General features: G+C 50.5%; 1 protein-coding gene and 1 pseudogene across 12 annotated transcripts in view; one reads left to right on the top strand and one right to left on the bottom strand.

Moving 5' to 3' along the window:
* Positions 1-1,002: 1,002 nt before the first annotated feature.
* Positions 1,003-4,458, bottom strand: LOC129529659 (testis-specific serine/threonine-protein kinase 1-like; annotated as a pseudogene).
* DGCR2 (DiGeorge syndrome critical region gene 2) overlaps positions 4,389-20,034 on the top strand; it is an 84,989-nt gene continuing 69,343 nt past the window's right edge. For 3 of the 12 annotated variants that reach the window (XM_063704653.1, XM_063704652.1, XM_063704654.1), the window contains exon 1: positions 4,411-4,754. In XM_063704653.1, coding sequence (XP_063560723.1) covers positions 4,676-4,754 — 79 coding nt within the window. In that variant the 5' untranslated portion in view covers positions 4,411-4,675. Of the gene's footprint in view, positions 4,755-20,034 lie in introns of all 12 variants that reach the window. The other 9 variants (XM_063704656.1, XM_063704651.1, XM_063704650.1 and 6 more) reach the window with 5 other exon arrangements.

The following is a 20,034-nucleotide window of genomic DNA, read 5'->3' as shown; positions in this document are numbered from 1 at the left end:
CACTAGACCCTACTTCTCCAAGGGGACTGAGGTTGGGGTCTTCCCGAGGTAGAGAAGTGACCATAGGTAGACTGTGGACAGTGATCATCGATGCTGCTGGCAGTGGAGCTCCTCTGCTCTGACATTCTCTGTGTCCAGCACCTGCTTCAGGCCCCGCCCTGGGGGAGTGGGAGTCGCACGACTGTCCTAGCCTTGGGTTTGACTTTGGCCCCATCCACTTAGAGGCCATGGGAGAGGTAATTCTGAAAGCGCTTGTCCTTTGTGGTTGCCTGTCGTATCCTACTTGCCAGTGTCAACTTCTAATGCAGGGGTGTCGTCCCTCGGGACAGGCTGGGACGGGGACAACAAGATGTGGTCAAGACCACACAAGACTGTGGGACATGCTCAGGCTGGAGTGTGGCTGCGCCATCCAGCAGAGCCTCCTATTTCTCCTGGGCTAGAGAATGACCACAGAGTGCGGCGACCCCGGCACCGTTGAAAGCTGGGTGCTGGCTGGACACAGGGGGCCTGTGATGGATAGAGCACAATGAACGAGTTGCCCAGCAGGGTAGGGAGCTCAGGAGTGGCTGAGAGGCTGGCCACCTGCCCTCTGCAGCCTCCCGCAACCCCCACTGGCAGCCTTGTGGGGCTGGAGAGGTCTGCCCAGACCCTCAGTCCCAACTGCAGATAAAGCCTGCGCTCCTCTACAGGGGTACCTCGGCACGCTTCTTGGTCCTGTCCTCTCCCTGCCCTTTCCCGACCCCAGCACCACACTTGGGGGTGTCCCTTCTGAGGCAGCGGCTTCCTCACTCACCTCTCAGCTCTGGCCCCTGCTCCTCCAGGTCTCTCCCAGCCCCAGCCCAAGCCCCAGCCCCAGCCTGGGCCTGAGGTCATGGTCTGGACTGGGCATGTTGGGATGTGTTTTCCCAAGCGAACGAGGAATCACAGCACAATCTGAGTGGGAAACCAGTGGAGGGGAGCCCAGGACTAGTCAGTTGAGGCAAAGACATTCACTTTGGCATCTGCATTAATATAGTGATTTATTGCTCCTTTAGCAATGTCGGTTATGAAGTTCAAAGGGAGAGAGAAGAAATTGATGAAAACAGCGGCTCATCCAGGACTGTCTTCCTTCTCTGGTTTGTGCCTTGACTTCTTCAGAGCTTGGGCCTGAAGGCGTGAGCTCCATCTCATTTGCCGCTGGCACACTGGGCCACAAACGGCTCACTAGGTGTGCATCTCTGGAGGCTGCTGGGGGGCCCTTCCTCTTTCTCCCTGGTCGACGGCTTGCTGGGGAAGCCTAGGATGTCCGACTGCCTGGACATTTGCATTGCCAACCCGTCAGGTTTTGTCTCAGGCTGTCCCTCGGGCTGTGTCTGTTCCTCAGGCTCCAGCTTGGTGGCAGACCTCTTGGCAGAGCCAGGTTCAGGGGTCCACAAGAGTTCAGTTCCCTGGGAGCTTTCCCCCTCCTTGTTGATGACCATAGAGGGCAGTCCTTGTGCCTTGGGCTGCACCCAGCATTGGCTGAGGGTGTCATGGGTGTGCAGCCGCCGGCTGACGTCGGGCTGCAGCATGCAGTAGATGAGGTCCTTGCACTCGTCTGTCAGGTTCTTGGAGTGTGGGAAGTCCACGCAGTGCTCCTTCTGGATACGCAGCATCTTCCTGATGTTGGAGTCGTCGTAAGGCATGGAGCTGCAGACCATGATGTAGAGGATCATGCCCAGGCTCCAGATGTCATACACCATGGGCTGGTAGGGGATGCCCTGCAGCAGCTCGGGGGCTGCATCTGCCACCGACCCGCAGAAGTTCTTGCTTAATCTCTGTTGGCCACTGTCATCCCGCAGGCAGAGCTTGGAGAACCTGAAGTAGAACAGCTTGATGTTGAAGTCCTTGTCGAGGAGAAGGTTCTAACACTTGAGGTTCTGGTGCACGATGTCCAGGTCATGGCAGTATTTAATGGCTGAGGAGAGTTGGTGGAACATCTTGCATGCCATGTCCTTGGGCAGGGCTCCCTGGCACTCAATGAACTAGTTTTTTTTCTCGGCCCTGGCTGGGCTCCCAGGGCAGATCTGGGGCTGGGGGCTAAAGGCAGGGCCTGGATGCCACTCTGAGCACTGGTGGCTGCTCTGAGGACAGTACAAGCAGCAGGGGCAGCACTGGAGAGTGTGGCCATTGTTTTTTCTGGCAGTGGAGCCCCTCTGCTGTGCCAGGCTCTGTGTCCAGCACCTGTTCCGGGCTACGCCCTAGGGGAGTAGGAGTCACATGACTATCCTAGCCTTGGATTTGACTTTGGCCTCATCCACCTACAGGGAGTGAGCACCCCTTTCTCACAGGAGCCAAGTGGAACCCTGGGCCCCTCAGGATGACTTGGTAGGGCGGGCTGGTTGTCACTCATGTTGGGTTGGGTCCCCACCTGCCGTGGCCCTTCCCCCTTTTCTCTGCTCCTTCACCTTCTTCCCTAATCCTGACTGCCCACTGCCAGGCCTTTGTGCATTCTTGGTTCTCCTCCTTCCAGACAGCCTCCTTCTCCTTCCCGCTGGGGACACCCCAACTACTGTCTCCTGGAAACCAAAAATAAAACTCTAACCCCCCAGCCATCTGAATGGACCCCTCCTCTCCACCAAGGGCATTCCAAACTTAACCTGAAAAACTATTTCAGGCCGTGATAGGAAGTGGGAGTCAGGCCTCATTATCCCTCCTCCCTTCAGGTTTCAGGCACAGCTAAGCAGTGTAACATCGACACAGAGACTTGAAGACTGACAACAGACTCTGTGGCAGTAAGATACCAGCATGACAGCAGGCCCGGAAAGAAACAAGTATTTTACTGCAAAACAGGTTTCTTTCACATATTTTGAAGTCGCTCTGCAAAGCTGTTTCTTGTGGGGAAAATCTACATTCTGTAGAGAATCCCTATCCCTTTCAAGGTCTTTTCTCCTGAGAGAATTAACTGGAGTCTGGCACCTTTTATTTATTTTTCCTTTTTTTTTTCCTTTTTTTTTTGAGACAGAGTCTTGCTCTGTTGCCCAGGCTGGAGTGCAGTGGCATGATCTTGGCTCACTGCAACCTCTGCCTCCCCGGTTCAAGCGATTCTCCTGCCATCAGCCTCCTGAGTAGCTGGGATTACAGGCGTGCGCCACCACGCCTGGGTAACTTTTGTATTTTTAGTAGAGATGTGGTTTCACCATGTTGGCCAGGCCGATCTTGAACTCCTGACCTCAGGTGATCCGCCCGCCTTGGCCTCCTAAAGTGCTGGGATGACAGGCGTGAGCCACCGCACCCGGCAGAGTCTGGCACTTTTTAATAAGAAACATTAACAGTCTTTTCTCTGTGAAGCCTGATACCTGGAGGCTTCATTTGCCTAAGAAGCTTGGTCTCCACAACCCCTTAATCTAGACAGTCCCTTTTATTGATTCCAGGTCTTTAGATAAACTCTTTGAACCAACTGCCAATCCGCATGACCTAGAAGCCCCGCTCCACCCCCCACTTTCAAGTTGTCCCGCCTTTTCCGACTGAACCAATGTATATCTTACATGTGCTGATTGATGTCTCGTCTCCCTAAAATGTATAAAACCAAGCTGTAGCCCTACCCCCTTGGGCACTTGTCAGGATCTCCTGGGGCTGTGTCCCAGGCTATTGGTCACATATTGGCTCAGAAGAAATGTCTTCAAATATTTTACAGAGTTGGACTGTTTTCGCCGACACTGCCCTCCAAGGTTCACCCTGTTGGTGATGACAGGTGAGAAGTGGCACTTGGAGCACTGTTCGCAGGGGCGCTGAGACTGCTCTCTGCCTAGCTTTCTTTCCTGCACATGTGGCCTTCCCCTAGCCATTGTGTAGGCAGGTCCTCCAGGGAGCCGGCTTCGCTGCAGTCTCCAGGACCTGGCCTTCCCGGTCTCTCTTTGCCTGACACTCCCTTAGGCCATTCCTGTTCCTCTTTCCCCACCCTCAGAACCGGCAGGCCCTCCCTCCTCCACAGCGGTTCGGCCTTAAAAAGACCCCTTTGGGGCGCACTTTTGGGCTGCTCACGGGACCTGAGCTTGCAGGTGTGAAGACCCTTGGAGTCCCAGCCAGGTTCCCACTTCGTTCTCTCCGCTCCCCACCCGCGGGACCCCTCGGCGCCCCGCCCCATGCCCCGCGCCTTTTGATGTCCGTCCTTGTGGTCCCGCGCCCGCCGTCCCTAACCGGCGTCCAGAGACCCTACTCCCTTCGGTGGCCCCACCGCTCAGGCCCCGGCCCCGGCCCTGCCTCTCTGCTTAACCAATGGCACGCCTCACTCCGTATGGTCCCGCCCTTCCCTTAGAGCCCGCCCCTCAGTCCCCGCCCTTAGGTCCCCGCCCTCCGCCGTCGCGACCTTAGGCCTCACCCTCTTCGGAGGTCTTTGGCTCTGGCCCCGCCCCGCATCTTGACGGTCATTGGCCCGCGCCTGCGTCGCGGGCGGGAGGCGGGGCGGCGCGGCGCGAAGCCGAGCAGGACGGCCGCCATCTTGCGCGCAGCTGGAGTCGGAACCTGAGGTTGCAGCCGAGAGTGTGCGCCAGCCCGCGGCCCAGCCGAAGCTCTTTCCCGCCGCCTCTCCGCGCCTCGCCCAGGTTCAGCCCCGCCTGACCCTCCGCTTGGCACGGTCTCCTGACCCTCAGTCCGGCCCGGTCCGGCCTCCCAGCGGGGTCACGCAGCCGCCCCGGGGACGATGAACGGAGGATAAATGGTGCCCAAGGCAGACAGCGGCGCCTTCCTGCTGCTCTTCCTGCTCGTGCTCACTGTCACCGAGCCGCTGCGGCCAGGTGCGCCGCGCGATGGGGGCGGTGTGGGGGCGGGGCGGCGAGCGGGGCCGGGGTCGCCCCGGGACCTCCTTTCACCCGCGGCGCCCTCCTGCAGGGGCCGCGCCTGGGGCAGGGGCGGGCGGGGCCTGGCTCGCGGGCCGCCTGGCATTCTCTGCGGACGCCTGCTGGAGCTTACCTGGGCTCGCGGCGCCTCGGACTTCGTGCAGCTCTGCTGTCCAGGATGTTGCCTCTGGGCCCTTCCCGGGAGCGGCGGCGGCCAGGAGCTACGCCACGGGCGCACCCTCCGGCCAGCCCAGCGTCGGAGTCGGGCTGGGGACAGTGGCTCTCAGAGGCACCTGGTTTCACAGACGTCCTCCCAGCAGTGGCCTAGTGCCAGCCTCTCAGTCCTGGAAACTCCTCGCCTGGACAGCGGTGGTTGTGGCTGTCATTCAGTGAGACGTTGCACTAAGGAAGTCCTCAGGTCCCACCGGGCCTAGAGGAGGCACCAGGAGTCAGCCTAGCGTTGTGTGGCCGGCGCGAGCGTCCCGGGAGCAGAGACCTCGCCACTGCGCGGGGCCCTTAGCCGTGCTGCGTGTATGTGATGAATGAGTCCGTGCTTTGGAACTCCCCTCGGAGCTAGTGTTCTTAAGTCTGTGATGGGGAATCAGAACCGTGGCAACCAGGAGACCCTTTTCTACCTATTTCAGTGTACCTCCCCTTGAACTGCACCAAAAAATCAAACTCCCTAAATGCAGGGCCGATGTATCCATCAGGCACAGGAATCCTGGTATCACTTGCCCACGGTACTTTTAGTAGCCTTCGAATGTTATTTTATTTTTTTTTAAAGTCAGCAGAAAAAAAATGAACTTTTAGGTCAAATAAAATGTTTTCGTATGTATATTAATACAGTCATCTTTATACTAATACAGTGAAAAAGCATGACTCTTAATATTTCTTAATGGAGGAAAGGTCCCATGAAGGCAGAAGTGCCAGGGCCATCTTCTCTGATGACCTGGGTGTGGGAGTACGGGGTGTGTGGCCCTCTCCTGTGCCCTAGCCAGGCTCCCAGCCCAGATACACCGCACCTCTTGGCTCTGCGCTTGTGTCATCTGTATGGAATGTCTGCCTCCTCCCTAGTGCCTGCCTGGTGGCCAAGGCCCTGACCGGTGCTCAACCTGGACAGATTCAGTGATGCATCTCTGGTCTCCCCATGTAGAGCTAGTTGCTCACTGCTTTTGGCTGCTCTCTGGGCAGCGGGATGACTAGTTGTGGGGTGGCCTTGGTAAGAACAGAAGCCAGGAGAAGGGCTACCTGTGGAGGAGGGTATCATATAGGCTCTTGGAGGTCAGAACCAATGGGTTTGTGGATTCTTGTGATTAACTTCTTTAGAAAACATGTATGTACCTGTAGAGAGGTAGAAGGTCACCGTTTTCTGATTCTTGAGTCCCAGTTTTGCAGATGAGGTCACCGGGCTCAGGTGAGGCCATATTATGCCTGGCTTCTTTGGGGTGCCTCTGGTTCCAGGCCCAGCATCTCCTGCCTGGGTGATAGAGGTGACTGACGTCCCCGACTCCTTTTTCCTTGCCGGCCTTTTCACATAGCCTGCCAACTGGCCAGCAGCAACTGAGAAAGTGCCTGTGAGTGCTTGCCCCCTGCCCATCTCTAGGGAATCCAAGTGACGAGAACAAGCCCCTCCTTTTAGGAGTGCCTGATGTGAAACAGAGGCCAGGTGTAAGTCACTTGTCACACTCCTGTGTGTTGAATACCCTGGAGTGTGGGGTCCCAGAGGTGGGTGGAGGTGGCCATCTTTTTGTACCCGTGAAGCAGTGAGGGCGTCACAGGAGACCTCACACTGAGGTCGGAGTAGGGCATGGGTGGGGTGGATCTGGTAGAGGGAGCAAACTTATTCTTTTGATTCCATGACTCTCCAGATGAGAACATTGCAGCTACCCCTGGAGGCGTCTTGAGTTGCCCTGCAGAACCCGGGAGCTACAGCTGGCTCCCTGGCTTTGGCTGGGCAGGGAGGGCAGGCCTCTGGGCCTGATGTGTTCGTTGTATGCCCGTGTGTGCCTCTTCACACATTCACCCTGTGTCCTTCCTGAGAGTGCTGCAGGGATCTGCCTGGCTGGTGCTTGCAAGAGGCTGGGGCTTCTCTGGTCTTAGTCTGCGTTCTTTCTGTGGGGATTCCGGCCTTAAAAGCATACTTGAGTATGAGGAAGGTACCAGTCAGAGCCCACTTCTCAGGAGGGTGTTTTCTGACTCCTGCCTGGTGGGGTCCCTGAAGATGAGGCCAAGCCACCTGGGCTTCCTCTCTGGTACAGGGCAGGGTGGAAGGCCTTTCATGGAGTTATGGGGCAGCAAGTGCTTGCTGTACTTGACCTTTCACCAATTTTTTTTTTTTTTTTTTTTTGAGACAGAGTCCTGCTCTGTTGCTCAGGCTGGAGTGCAGTAGCGTGATCTTGGCCCACTGCAACCTCCACCTCCTTGGTTCAAGCGATTCTCCTGCCTCAGCCTCCCGAGTAGCTGGGATTACAGGCATACGCCTCCACGCTCGGCTAATTTTTGTATTTTTAGTAGAGATGGGGTTTTGCCATGTTGGCCGGGCTGGTCTGGAACTCCTGACCTCTGGTAAGCCACCTGCCTTGGCCTCACAAAGTGCTGGAATTACAGGCCTGAGGTACCATGCCCAGCAATTTTTTTTTAAGTGCACATTTGAACTTGATTTAAGATGTGTCCTGTGCCGGACACTGTTCTAAGCACTAACATATGTTAACTCTCAAGAGGTCCCTGCTAGATGCTGTTTTTAGCCTCATTTAAAGATGGGGAAGCTGAAATCCAGAGCACTCATGAAGCTAAGGCTGAGATGAGATTTCATCGTAGGAGTCTGGCCTTTCCCCCATCATGCACCCGTGACTGGGGTCTGTGCACTCCAACTGTGTGTCTCCAGCCCAGCCACAGGAGTACCTCACATTATGCTCTGAACAGCTTCCTTAACCCGAGGTGGAGCCACAGACTGCCTCTGTCCCCTGTTAGGTCCCAGGGTCCTCTAGGTATCCATGTGGATACTCCAGTCTGAGGGACAGAACCACTCACCCTCTGCCAAATCCCTTCTGTGTTTGGCCATGTGACCACTGATGATGTGTGTTATGATCACTGGGGGTGTGATGAGGAAGAACGGTTGGAGACTACTGCTGAGGTAACTGACAGCGAGATGGTGGGGGGATTTGGGGACCACTGATTGTGATACTGTCTCATTGGCCCTTTCTCCATCTGTGTAGAGAAGGCAGCATCGATTGCTGATTCTAAAACTGTTTTTCTTTCTAGCTTTAATTGTGAAACAAAATTATATCATGAGCCACAGCTCTATCCAGGTTGAACCCACCATACATAGCTGAGAAAAAATTGCCTTCTGAGTGCTGGTGCACTCTGGTCCCTTCCTGCTGGTTGTTGGTCCTGTACAGGGCCTGTGCTCAGCTAGGCCCCTTGGTAAGGTACAGGACTAGAAGGTCGTCTTCCTTCTATTGTTGGTACAGCTAGCTGGGAGAGGCAAGTGACTTGTCTAAGGTCACACAGCTGGTGAGCAGCAGAGCGTGGGTTCAGACCCAGGTGGAGCTGGCTGCTAGCTCGGGGTTCTTTCTCTTTTGCTTTCAGTAGGCAGCTGTGCTGAGCTGATCAAATCTCAGGGAGCTGAGAAGTGAACACAGCACCTTGGTTCTGGAGTCCAGGGTTGTTTTTTTTTTTTGTTTGTTTGTTTGTTTGAGATGGAGTTTCTGTCTGTCACCCAGGCTAGAGTGCAGTTGCGGGATCTCAGCTCACTGTAACCTCCGCCTCCTGGGTTCAAGTAATTCTCCTGTGTCAGCCTCCAGAGTAACTTTGATTACGGCGCACGCCACCATGCTGGGATAATTTTGTATTTTTAGTAGAGACGGGGTTTCACCATGTTGGCCATGTAGGCTGGTCTCAAACTCCTGGGCTCAAGCGATCCACCTGCTTTGGCCTCCCAGAGTTACAGGATTGCAGGTGTGAGCCACCTCTCCCGGGCTGGAGTCCAGAGTTTTCTTTCATGTGAAGTAGCACAGGGGTTTGGTGCATAGGGAGAGAGTGCATATTTTCATCACAAGGAAAAGTGACCGAGGTTCAGAAGTAGCTGGAGAGGTGAGCTTGCACCTAGCCTTGCCAAATCCTCCTGAGTTTGGAGTGCTTTCCTCTATAGCCAGTACTGTGACACTTTGTAGAGTTTGTCCACTGGTAGATTTGGCTTTTGGGTTAACAGGTTCATTTTTTTTAGTTGGAAAGTGATGTAATATACTTTCTACCTTCACTAGCCAATGAATTTTCCTTTTTTTTCTTGACAAAAAGAAAACTTTTATTTGGAAATAATTTCAAACTCACAGAAAAGTTGCAAGAGTAAAATGAGTGCAGAGAACACCTGCATATCCTTTGCTGAGGCTTCCCTACTGTTGGCATTTTACCTTATTTGCCTTATCCCTCATCTTCCGTGTGTGTGTGCATATCTGTGTACTCACACACATTGCTTTTTTCTGAACCATTTGAGAATAAGTTGTATGCGCCATGGCCCTTTATCCTTGTACATGTTAACCATTGCAGAGAGTAGAGGCTGCTCCCACTTAACCCCACCCCATCGTTCTCACTAACACCTGCTATGTGCCAAGCCCTGTGTCACGTGGGAAGGTCTCATGGGTGCAGGAAGCCCTGTGGTTAAAGCCCAGGTTGGCCCAGGTGGAGGCAAGCTGGCATCACTGCATGTCAGGGTTGTTGTTTTAGTTGGCGGTTCTGGGTTTAGGAATGAAGACTGCTGTTGTGGAAGATTTGTGCTGTGTTAGGCTGCGCCTTCCCTGCTCCACTTCCCAAGCTAGCTTGTGGGCACTTTCCCCACCCCTTCCTTCCCACTTCCCAGAGTACTGAGTGATTATATCCTCTTAGCAGCGGTGGCCGGTGATTTGTTTGTGCAAGTGTCCTTCTAGCAGTGACGGCAGGTAATCTTGTTATGCACAGATCCTCTTAGCAGTAATGGGAGGTGATTGATCTGTGTGTGTCCTCTTAGCAGTAAGGGCAGGTGATCTAGCTGTGCACATGTCCTCTTAGCCATGGTGGGAGGTGATCTGGTTGTGCAGGTGTCCTCTTAGCAGTGATGGGAGGTGATCTCAGTGATGGGAGGTGATGGGAGGTGATCTCATTATGCATGTTTCCTCTTAGCAGTAGTGGCAGGTGATCCGGTTGTGTGCATGTCCTCTCAGCAGTGATGACAGGTGATCTAGTAGTGCATGCATCCTCTCAACACTGATGGCAGGTGATCTAGTTATTGACTCTCCCCTGCTGGACCTGAGCCTTTGACAGGCAGGGAGTTCCTCTGCCTCTCTTGGTTGTTGGCATAAGGGAGGACCCGATTGGCATTTAGTAGTTTCTTGACTCTAAGTGGAATGCATCAGTGACAACATTTAAGGACCCCGTAGAAAGCTCTTGACTGATTAGATGTCTTTTCCTTGGTGTGCTATTAGATTTTCTCTTATGTGCTGTTATGTTTGGGTGCTGAGGTTTTGATGACCGTCCTCTTTCCTTTCTTTCCCTGCCAGTCTGCAGAGTGGGCTCGGTAATCCTGAGAGACCAGTTTTGGGCCAACAGTTCATTGAGCAGAGTGATGCATGGGCTTGGGTATGGTTATTATGTGATAGCTGTGTAACACCTGTATTTGTGTTTCTGACATGATTTACCAGTTGTCCTGGGAAGTTTAGTCAAAGCCAGTCCATCTCATCCTGCCATTCCAAGCTGTGTGTCCTGTCAGTGTGGGCATGGCGGGCTTGGCAGGGCAAGTCTAGGTTGGAGGGTGAATAGCCTGTGGACCCAGATGCCCTGGACCTTCTGGGCATCCTCCTAGGAGATGGGGAAGCTCAGGTCTGGTTTTGCCTCAAATGAGCTGTCTGTAAAAGTAGCAGCTGGGATTAGATCAAGCCTTCTCATCCTGGTCCATGGCAGGCAGTTGGGTATGGTGGCTTAAGAGCATGGGCTCTAGAGCCACACTGCCTAGGCTCAGTCTGTTCTACTGCTCACTCTGTGACTTCTGCTTCAGTTTCCTCATTTGGAACATGGACATCATAACAGAGCTTTATAGAGATGTTGTGAGGATTAAAATGGGTAAGTATAAAATTCTAAAAAGGGTCTGACATAAAGCAAACTCTTCATCAGGCAAAATGTTAGTGTTAATCACAGATAGAGTTCAGGAACCCTGAACTGAAATGTGAAATGTGAGGTGGTTTGTGCACATGGCTTATGGGTCGGGAGAGAGCTCCCTCAGGAGGTGGCAGAGTGCAGTGGCTCTGAGGAGTGTCTGCCACACAGAGAGTGCTCTTTGCTGTTCTGATGGGATCAGAGGGACTGCGTATGACTTGCTGAGAGCCCCCGAAACAGCCATGGTGCTTTGGACAGGGCTGGGATTGTTCATACACGTTTTGCTCTTTGTCACATTCATGCTCTGTCACCTGGGCCTGGTCAGGCACAGACTGGGCACTCAGAAATCAGTTATTGAACAAATGCACAAATGCCTATTTATATTTTGACATAAAGAGCAACAGCTACTTTAGCCAGCAGGCCTTGCAGCTGCCTCTGGTGGGGGTGGCGAGAAGGATGAGAGCCTTGTGGCAGTCCTGCAAAAATGCCTTGGGAGGATGGGATCCGGGGGTAGGGGACATGGCTGTGGAGCCAGCTGGCCTGGGCCCCACCCTGGTAGGAGCTTGCTTCTGTGATGGGAGCTGAGCTGAGAGGTGAGAGCAAGTGTGGCTTCTCATTAATGTGGATCCTCACTGAAGCTCACCAGCTGCCCAGCCTGGGGTGGAGGGTTGAGGGGCTCCCAGAGGGAGGGACCCCAGCAAGCCGGTGCTGAGGGAGCTGCCTCTCTGATGGACTTGCTGGCACCTGGCTTTGAGAACTGGACTGCCCTGTGTGAGGATGTGGCTGGACCTTCCCTGGGTCGTTTGCACAGTGCAGGGCTTGTTTCTGGTCAAGAGCTGGCTGGGTGCATGGGCTGCACGGGCTGCACATGCTTGCCTCTTGGCCTTCTCCTCCTCCTCTGCCTGGGGTAGCTGTTGCTTCAGTCACTCTGAGCTGGTCATTGTTCTTAGTGCCCTTGTCCCCTACAGGTCCCTCCCTGTAGGCTGACTTCTGGCTGACCTCTGGCAAAATGGCAGACAGCTATCAGTTTGGTTAGCTTGTCTTCCTTGGTTAGTCTGTCATCCTTCAGCTGTTGGCTGCTACCTGCTGGACAGGACAGTACTGAGGACAGTATTCTGGTGGGTATACTGGACTAAGGGTCCCCCAGGTAGACCCTGCCGTCTTCCTTGCCTGGGAAGTCTCATTTTCTGGGAAACCTTCCTTAGGAGTTCATAGTTGTGGAGAGGATTGTTTGTGGCTGGCCAGGGCACTGGATGGGGGTAGGAGTCACAGCAGAGGGACCCAGAAGGTCAACACAGGGATGATCAGCAGGAGACTGACCACAGGACCTGGCCAGATGCTCCACTGAAACTAGGTCTGCTGATGCAGAGGTCTCTCCGGTGCCACTGGCTGCTGCTTAGGGTCTCCAGGTAGATTAGTTTACCTACAGAACTCTGTCTATGGTCTTAGAATAAGAGGACCTGGAAGAGTTACCGGCTTGTTGGGGGCCATGGCAGGCCTTTGCTGCAGCTCTTGGAGGTTTCTTGGCCACTCCTGACAGTGGGAGCAGCTCTTCGGATTTCCCCATCTACCCTATTTGCGAAGGATGCCTGCTAGACCAGCGTGGTAAGCCATGGGGCATGGAGAGAGCCCAAGGGTATAGAAGATCTTGTCTGGACAATCTAGAAAAAGTAAAGTTGATATTTCTTCACATTTGCTAACATTCATACATAGAATATTTTACATAAGTGGAATTATATTTTTTATTTAATTTTTGTATTTAACTTATTTTGAGATCTTTGTAGATCAGTGCATATATAACTTCATTCTTTTTTTTTTTTTTGTTAACAAAAGATGGAGAGGAAAGGTGGGAATGGGTCGGGGCGAGATTGTCTTAACTCGTTCTTTTTTTTTTTTTTTCCTCAAATGGAGTCTTGCTTTTGTTGCCCAGGCTGGAGTGCGGTGGTGCAATCTCAGCTCACTGCAACCTCCACTTCCTGGGTTCAAGTGATTGTGCTGCCTCAACCTCCCAAGTAGCTGGGATGACAGGCATCTGCCACCATGCCTGGCTAATTTTTGTATTTTTAGTAGAGATGGAATTTTGCCATGTTGGCTGGGCTGGTCTCAAACTCCCAACCTCAGGTGATCCGTCTGCCTTGGCCTCCCAAAGTGCTGAGATTACAGGCATGAGCCACTGTGCCTGGCCTAACTCATTCTTTTTTGGAAATCTTTTTACTTTGGAAATATTTCAAACCTACATAACAGTAGGTTGACTTGGCGAGTGGAAACCCCTTCACCTGGCCTCTTCAGGATGGAAGCATGTCACCTTCTGACATGTTTCCATCAACTTGAAATTCCTTTTTACCAGGCTCATCTTGTACCTTACCTGCCCCACACTGGAATGGGGCATTTTTCCACAGAGCGCTGGTTCCTTTTGGTGGGAGATGGTATTTAGAAAGCAGGATTTTGGTGGTAGATGTGTTTATTGCTAGCTACTAGAGTATGCTGCGACTCCATCTTTTCAGTCTGGCCCAAGAGGTGTGTGCATACGTGCATGTGTCTGTGCCTGTGTAAGTTCATACTGTTATTTTTTTTTTTATTTTTATTTTTTTGAGACGGAATCTCACTCTGTTGCCAGGCTGGAGTGCAGTGGAGTGATCTCGGCTCACTGCAACCTCCGCCTCCCGGGTTCAAGCGATTCTTCTGCCTCAGCCTCCCAAGTAGCTGGAACTACAGTCATGCGCCACCACGCCTGGCTAGTTTTTGTATTTTTAGTAAAGATGGGGTTTCACCATGTTGGCCAGGATGGTCTCGATCTCTTGACCTCATGATCTGCCTACCTTCACCTCCCAAAGTGCTGGTATTACAGGCGTGAGCCACTGCGCCTGGCCCATACTGTTTCTTTAGTTCTAATCCAGCGTTCCGGGGTCTTGCTTGCTTTCTCTGTTTCATGTTTGTTTCTCTCTTTTTCTACAGTGAGAACCCTGGCTCCCAACAGCATCAGTAGGTTTACTCATTTGCTTAGTCTTACACTGCACCCAGAATAGTTTCAGAAGTACTGCATTCGCACCACTAGTAACAGCAGACCTATTAAGTAGAATTTAATTTAATTTTATTTTTTTTTAGCTCTTTGTGTTTTCAGATTGATGGTGTATACTCAAGGTTCTTGGGTTCAAAAGCTACTTGGATTAATTCTCTTCTCTCTTCCATGTGATTGTTACACAATTAGGTTCAAAACTGTGTTGAGGCAGGGCAGGGTGGTTCACACCTGAAATTCCAGCACTTTGGGAGGCTGAGGTGGGTGGATTGCTTGAGCCCAGAAGTTCTAAACCAGCCTGGGCAATATGGCATCTCTGCAAAAACTACAAAAATTAGCTGGGCATGATGGCACACGCCTGTAGTCCCAGCTACTTGGAGGGGACTGAGGTGGGAGGATCGTTTGAGTCCAGTGAGCAGAGGTTATGGTGAGCTGAGATCATGCCTCTGCACTCCAGCCTAGGCAACAGAGCAAGACCTGCCTCAAAAACCAAAACAAAAAACCTGTTTTGATTTGAAACCATGTTTATTAAATAATATTGAGAGTGGTATTTACTGTAACCTCAGTATTATAACAAGCCCCTCTTTCATTACACTAATTGGTAAGGAAGCATCTCAATTTTGAACGGTTTTATTATTTTCCTAGTTTTTTTTTTAAAGATGGACTCTCGCCGTGTCACCTAGGCTGGAGTGCAGTGGTGCGACCTCGGCTCACTGTAACCTCTGCCTCCCGGTTCAAGCGATTCTCCTGCCTCAGCCTCCCCAGTAGCTGGGACTACAGGTGCGTGCCACCAAGCCCAGATAATTTTCGTATTTTTAGTGGAGATGGGGTTTCGCCATGATGGCCAGGCTGGTCTTGAACTCCTGACCTCAGGTGATCCACCCGCCTCCGTCTCTGAAAGTGCTGGGATTATAGGCATGAGCCATCATGCTCAGCCAATAATTGGATATTTTAAAAATAATTATTTTTCACTTCTGACAGTCCTGAGCCTTCGTTGACGTACTTTTGTCAAAACTCTTGGCAAATCACTTTTTCAGTTTCAGTCTCTTCCTGGAGACAAAAAAAAAAAAAAAAACCAGTTTAGATGTTCAAGGGCTATTTGGGCCCAAGTGCTGACATTGTGAGCTTGTTGGTTTAACAGGGTCTCAATTCCACCAGCCATCACCCTTTGTGTTTCCTCTCCATCCGATAGCTTGGGTTCGTGCTCTGATAGTCTTTGGGTATGCAGTGGTATGGGGGAGCTGTCTGAAGCAGGGGCTGAGGTTGGCCTGGGAGTTTGGGTATAGTTGTACACACCCTTTACCTGACAAGACTCATTGTGGAGGGGTGATCAGTGAGGCAGGTGGTAGGTCCGTTTTGGAGATGAGGATGCTAAGACCCAGAGAGGTTAATTAGCTTGCCTGGTGGCATCACTTAGCTTTTAAGTAGAAGCGAGAACAGGAAACTCAGGACTGCTGTCCTGAGCCACATGCTTTGCCTCCTGCACCATGATTCCAAAAGCTGATGAAAGAGCTGTATGGCAGAGGGAGCTAAGTGGAGCGCCACCACCTGGGGCCTCCTGCCTAAGAACCGGGAACCTTTTCACTGGGTTGGGCATCGCTAGTGTTCACAGTTCTGACTGCACCAGCATCTTGTGTGGACACTGATGCTGTGATGTCTCTTTGGGCTTGGGTGATCAATTCAGGCCAGCTGGTGACCACCCTCTGTGATCTCACCACACAGTGATTGCAATCAAATCTACCTGTGTGTTTCCAGAAGCTTGGGAGGCTTATTAGAGTGTTACCTTCTTTTGTATGGACGGACTTTGTGGGTTTTCAACCGTGTGGATGTATTACTTCTTAACAAACATTCATGAAAGTAAAAGATGAGGAAAAGGTATTTTAAAAGGAAAAAAATTTGTATAACTGAATATAAAACATACTACTTAACAGAAAAAATAGATCTAAAATGCTTAGAACCCACAAAAAAGTTAAATGAAATTTTAGCTTAATGCTGTTGCATATTTCTGCTTTATAATTGCAGCATGAGATGTGATGTCTTTTTATAGGAAGTAGGTTTACTCATATTAACCTCATTTTACAGATAGAGAAACAGAGCTTGGGAGACTAAGTGACTTAGCCAAAGTCACACAGCTTTTAAAGTCATGGAGTGGGTATTTGAAACCTGGGCAGCATAGAGTTCATGCTGTGATATTGCACAGCTTCAAGAGAAGTCTCTGGCTCTTTTTCCATCTACTCCTTGTCTTTCTCCTTCTGCCTTTTCTTTTTTTTTTTAATTTAATTTTATTTTACTTTAAGTTCCAGGATGCATGTGCAGAACATGCAGGTTTGTTACATAGGCATACATGTGCCATGGTGGTTTGCTGCACCTAACAACCTGTCATCTAGGTTTTAAGCCCCGCATGCATTAGGTATTTGTCCTAATGCTCTCCTCCCGCCTTTTCAATGTGAACCTTCCCACTCACCCTGCTTTTCTTGTCTTCTTCCCATAGCTTCAGCAGGCTCCAGGTGCCGCAACCCTGACTCCTCAGGGCCCACCCCTGCTGTGTCCACACAAATGCCCCCAAGAAGCTGACACTTCCCCGCAGCCTGTTCCTGCAGTCCCTGCCTTGGTTCTTAGCTGATGCTGTCATCATTATCACCCCCACCCCATCCCCATTTCTGAGCATCAGGCACCCTGATCAGCACTTGGCATGTAATAGCTCCATTAGCCTTAACTGTAACCCCACTTTTTGGATAGAGTTTTTGGTGTGTTAAATCTTGTGCTCAACTTAGGTTTTGAAATAAGAGCAGGAAATGAAGCTTTCAGACTGCAAATGTTTCCTTTGAATGTTCTTTAAAAACCCCATATGATAGGACATGTGCTTTTTGTGAGTGTAACTCCCTGTGGTGATCACACTAAAGTTTGGACCCACTCTGTTAGACAAGGGAGGAACTGGGCAGAACTGCCTGCCCATGGCTGGGCTGTAGGCTCGGTCTCCTTTTAGATGCGTCAGATTTCTAGTCTTGCTTTCTTGCAGGAGTTACTTCATTCAGTTGTAATATTATCCTTAGGACTTTAAAATCCCTCCATATTTTGTATGTGCTTTTCAGGGTTAGGTAGCTCCACTGCTACCGCAGTTTTTTTTTAATAACGTAAAATATGCCATGATAACCACTCAATTCAGTGTTCCGTTCATTCAGTGTTCAGTAGTGCCAGAGTATGTACCTTGTTATGCAACAGATCTCTAGAATGTTTTCATCTTGCAAAACTGAAACTCAGTACCTATTGAGTAACTACCCCTCCCTTTTATCTCTCTCTCCAGCCTGGCAACCACCGTCCTACTTCCTGTTTCTAAGAGTTTGACTGCTTTAGATACTCCATATAAGTAGAATCATGCAGTATTTGTCTTTTTATGTTTGACTTATTTTACCTCAAGGTTCATCCATGTTGTAGCGTGTGTCAGAACTTCTTTTTAAGGCTGAGTTGTATTCCACTGTATGCATATACTGCATTTTGTTTATTCAGTGTACACCTGGGTCGCTTCCACCTCTTAGTTATTGTGAGTAGTACTTCTATGAGCATAGGTATATGAATATCTCTTTGAGACCTTGCCTTCAATTAATTTTGGGTATGTACCCAGAAGTGGAATTGGAATTGCTGGATCATATGGTAATTCTATTTTTAATTTTTTAAGGAAACTCCATGCTGTCTTCCATAGTGACTGTACCATTTTACATTCCTACCAACGATGTACACGAGTTCTGATTTCTTCACATCCTTGCCAACACTTGTTTGTTTGTTTTTGACAGTGGCTATCCTAATGGGTGAGGTGATAGCCTATTGTGGTTTTGGCTTACATTTCCCTGATGATTAAGGAGGTTTTTTTTTTTCTTTTCCTTTTGAGACAGTTTCGCTCTGTCATCCAGGCTGAGGTGCAGTGGTGTAATCGTAACTCCCTGAAACCTTGACCTCCTGGGTTCAAGTGATCCTCCTGCCTCAGCCTCCCATGTAGTTGGCACTACAAATGCATGCCACCACACCCAGCTAATTTTTTGATTTTTTTTTTTTTTTTTTTTTTTTTGTAGAGATGAGATCTCACTTTGTTGCTCAGGCTGGTCTTGAGCTCCTGGGCTCAAGCAGTCCTCCCACCTCCGCCTCCCAAAGTGTGAGGTTCATTTTCTGATATGTGGAGTCCAACTGTCTAGTACCATTTGTTGAAAGGTTATACTTTCTCCATTGAATTGTCTTTGTACCTTTGTCAGAATCCATTGACTACATTTGTGTAGGTCTATTTCTGAGATCTGTATTCTGTTCTGTTCTGTTGGTCTGTGCATTTTTTTTTTTTTTTTTTTTAGATAAATTCTCTGTTGCCCAGGCTGGAGTACAGTGGTGGGATCACAGCTCACTGCAGCCTTGACCCCCCTGGCTCAAGTGATCCTGCCACCTCACCCTCACCGAGTAGCTGGGACCACAGGTGTTCACCATCATATGTGGCTAATATTTTTATTTTAATTTTTGTAGAGACTGGATCCCTGTGTTGCCCAAGCTGGTCTCCAGCTCCTGGGCTCAAGTGATCCTCCTGTCTCAGCTTTCCAAAGTGTTGGGATTACAAGTGTGAGCTACTATGCTCAGTGTGGTCTGTGTATCTTTACTAAGCTTTTGATCAAAGACTTTTTTAATTTTAAAGAAGTCTGATTTATCATTTTTTCTTGTTATGGTCGTGCTTTCTGTTTTTGTCTAATAAATCTTTGCCTACCCCAAGGTTACGAAGATCTTCTCCTTCCCTAGTAAAATCTGAGCTTCGTTGGGGCAGACACCTTATGTTTCTCCTCCTGCTCTTCTCACTTGTGTCCTGTACAACACCTGGCCCCTAGGAGGTACACAGCGGTGTTCATGGAAGGAGCAAATGAGTTGTCTTAAGGATTCATAATAATGTATTCTAAGCACTTGATACACTGCCTGGCACATGCAAAATGAGCATTCAGGAATCTGATTTGACTACAGCTGTTCTTTCTCTTAGAGAAATTGGCTGCACTATCCTGTGGCTATGATCGAAATGTGGTGCGAGTGTTGGATGAAACTGCTGGCTGATGTTTACATCAGATGCGAGATAGCTCTCGCTCCAGTTCTGTCCCACCCTCCTGCCCTGGTCTTATTCCCAAGTATGTAGCCCCTCCTGCCCGAACCCCCATGAAATGAGGACTGATTGCAAGTTGCTGTTCTTTTCTTGAAAGTGTCACTCATGGAATAGGTATGCTTGGTGGACCTGCCTTTCTCTTCTTTCATCTTATATGATCCCTTCCTTTTTCTTAGGACCTTCCCTTCTTTTCTAGGATAACTTATTTTAAACAGGGCCTTCTTTCCCAAACATCTGCCTAAGGAGAAGCCACAGGGCAGAGCAGCTGAGCCAGTGTTTTGGTTGGACAGCATCTACAGATAGATGGTAGCAGGTGGTGATCACTTCTTCTCCTGGAGGTAGAAAATGCTTGTTATTTATGAGAAATAAATGCTGAAGCATAGGCCTTGTCCCTTTGTTCTTGTGTGGTGTTCCCCAGTGTCAGTGTTGTGACCCCTTGGGCTGTGGGAGAAAGTGGCTGGCACTCCCCTAGCGCTTGGCAACCCTACTCCCTCTCCACTGTTGCAGGAGAGCTGGCCACCTGTCTCCAGTGGTGGTGATGGGGAGTCAGGAGCTCCAGGGTCCAGGGGAGGAGTGACTGAGGGTGGAGCCTTCACTCAGAGATTCCACTTGCCCCGGGGGCTGTTTGGAAATGGGTTTGGTGGTTATGTGTTTGGGGAGCTACTGCCATTTAGGGAGCCATATCAAAGAAGTTGCAGGCATATTTCAAAACCACAGCAGGAGTGTTTGCAGGTGTAAAATATTTTGTTCTAGTAACTGGCCACTGGTAGGTACTTTTTTAGTACAATATGTTGGTACATCCTTGGTTCTGCGCCAGACTGGTGGTGGGGCTCTGGTATCCCTGGGCTTTGTGCAGTGAGCCCCCAGAGGCTCTGCTGACTGCTGTCTCAGTGAAGGAAATGGCTCAGAACTGGAAAGTTTGGACCTGGTCCTCTAGGGAGTCAGAATGCAGAGCCCCAGCCAGGGGCTCTGCTGGCTTC

This window comes from Gorilla gorilla, chromosome 23 (assembly GCF_029281585.2).
Source record: "Gorilla gorilla gorilla isolate KB3781 chromosome 23, NHGRI_mGorGor1-v2.1_pri, whole genome shotgun sequence".
Taxonomy (NCBI): domain Eukaryota; kingdom Metazoa; phylum Chordata; class Mammalia; order Primates; family Hominidae; genus Gorilla; species Gorilla gorilla.
The sequence above is the reverse complement of the archived record's forward strand: the minus strand, read 5'-3'. Positions and strand labels throughout refer to the sequence as shown.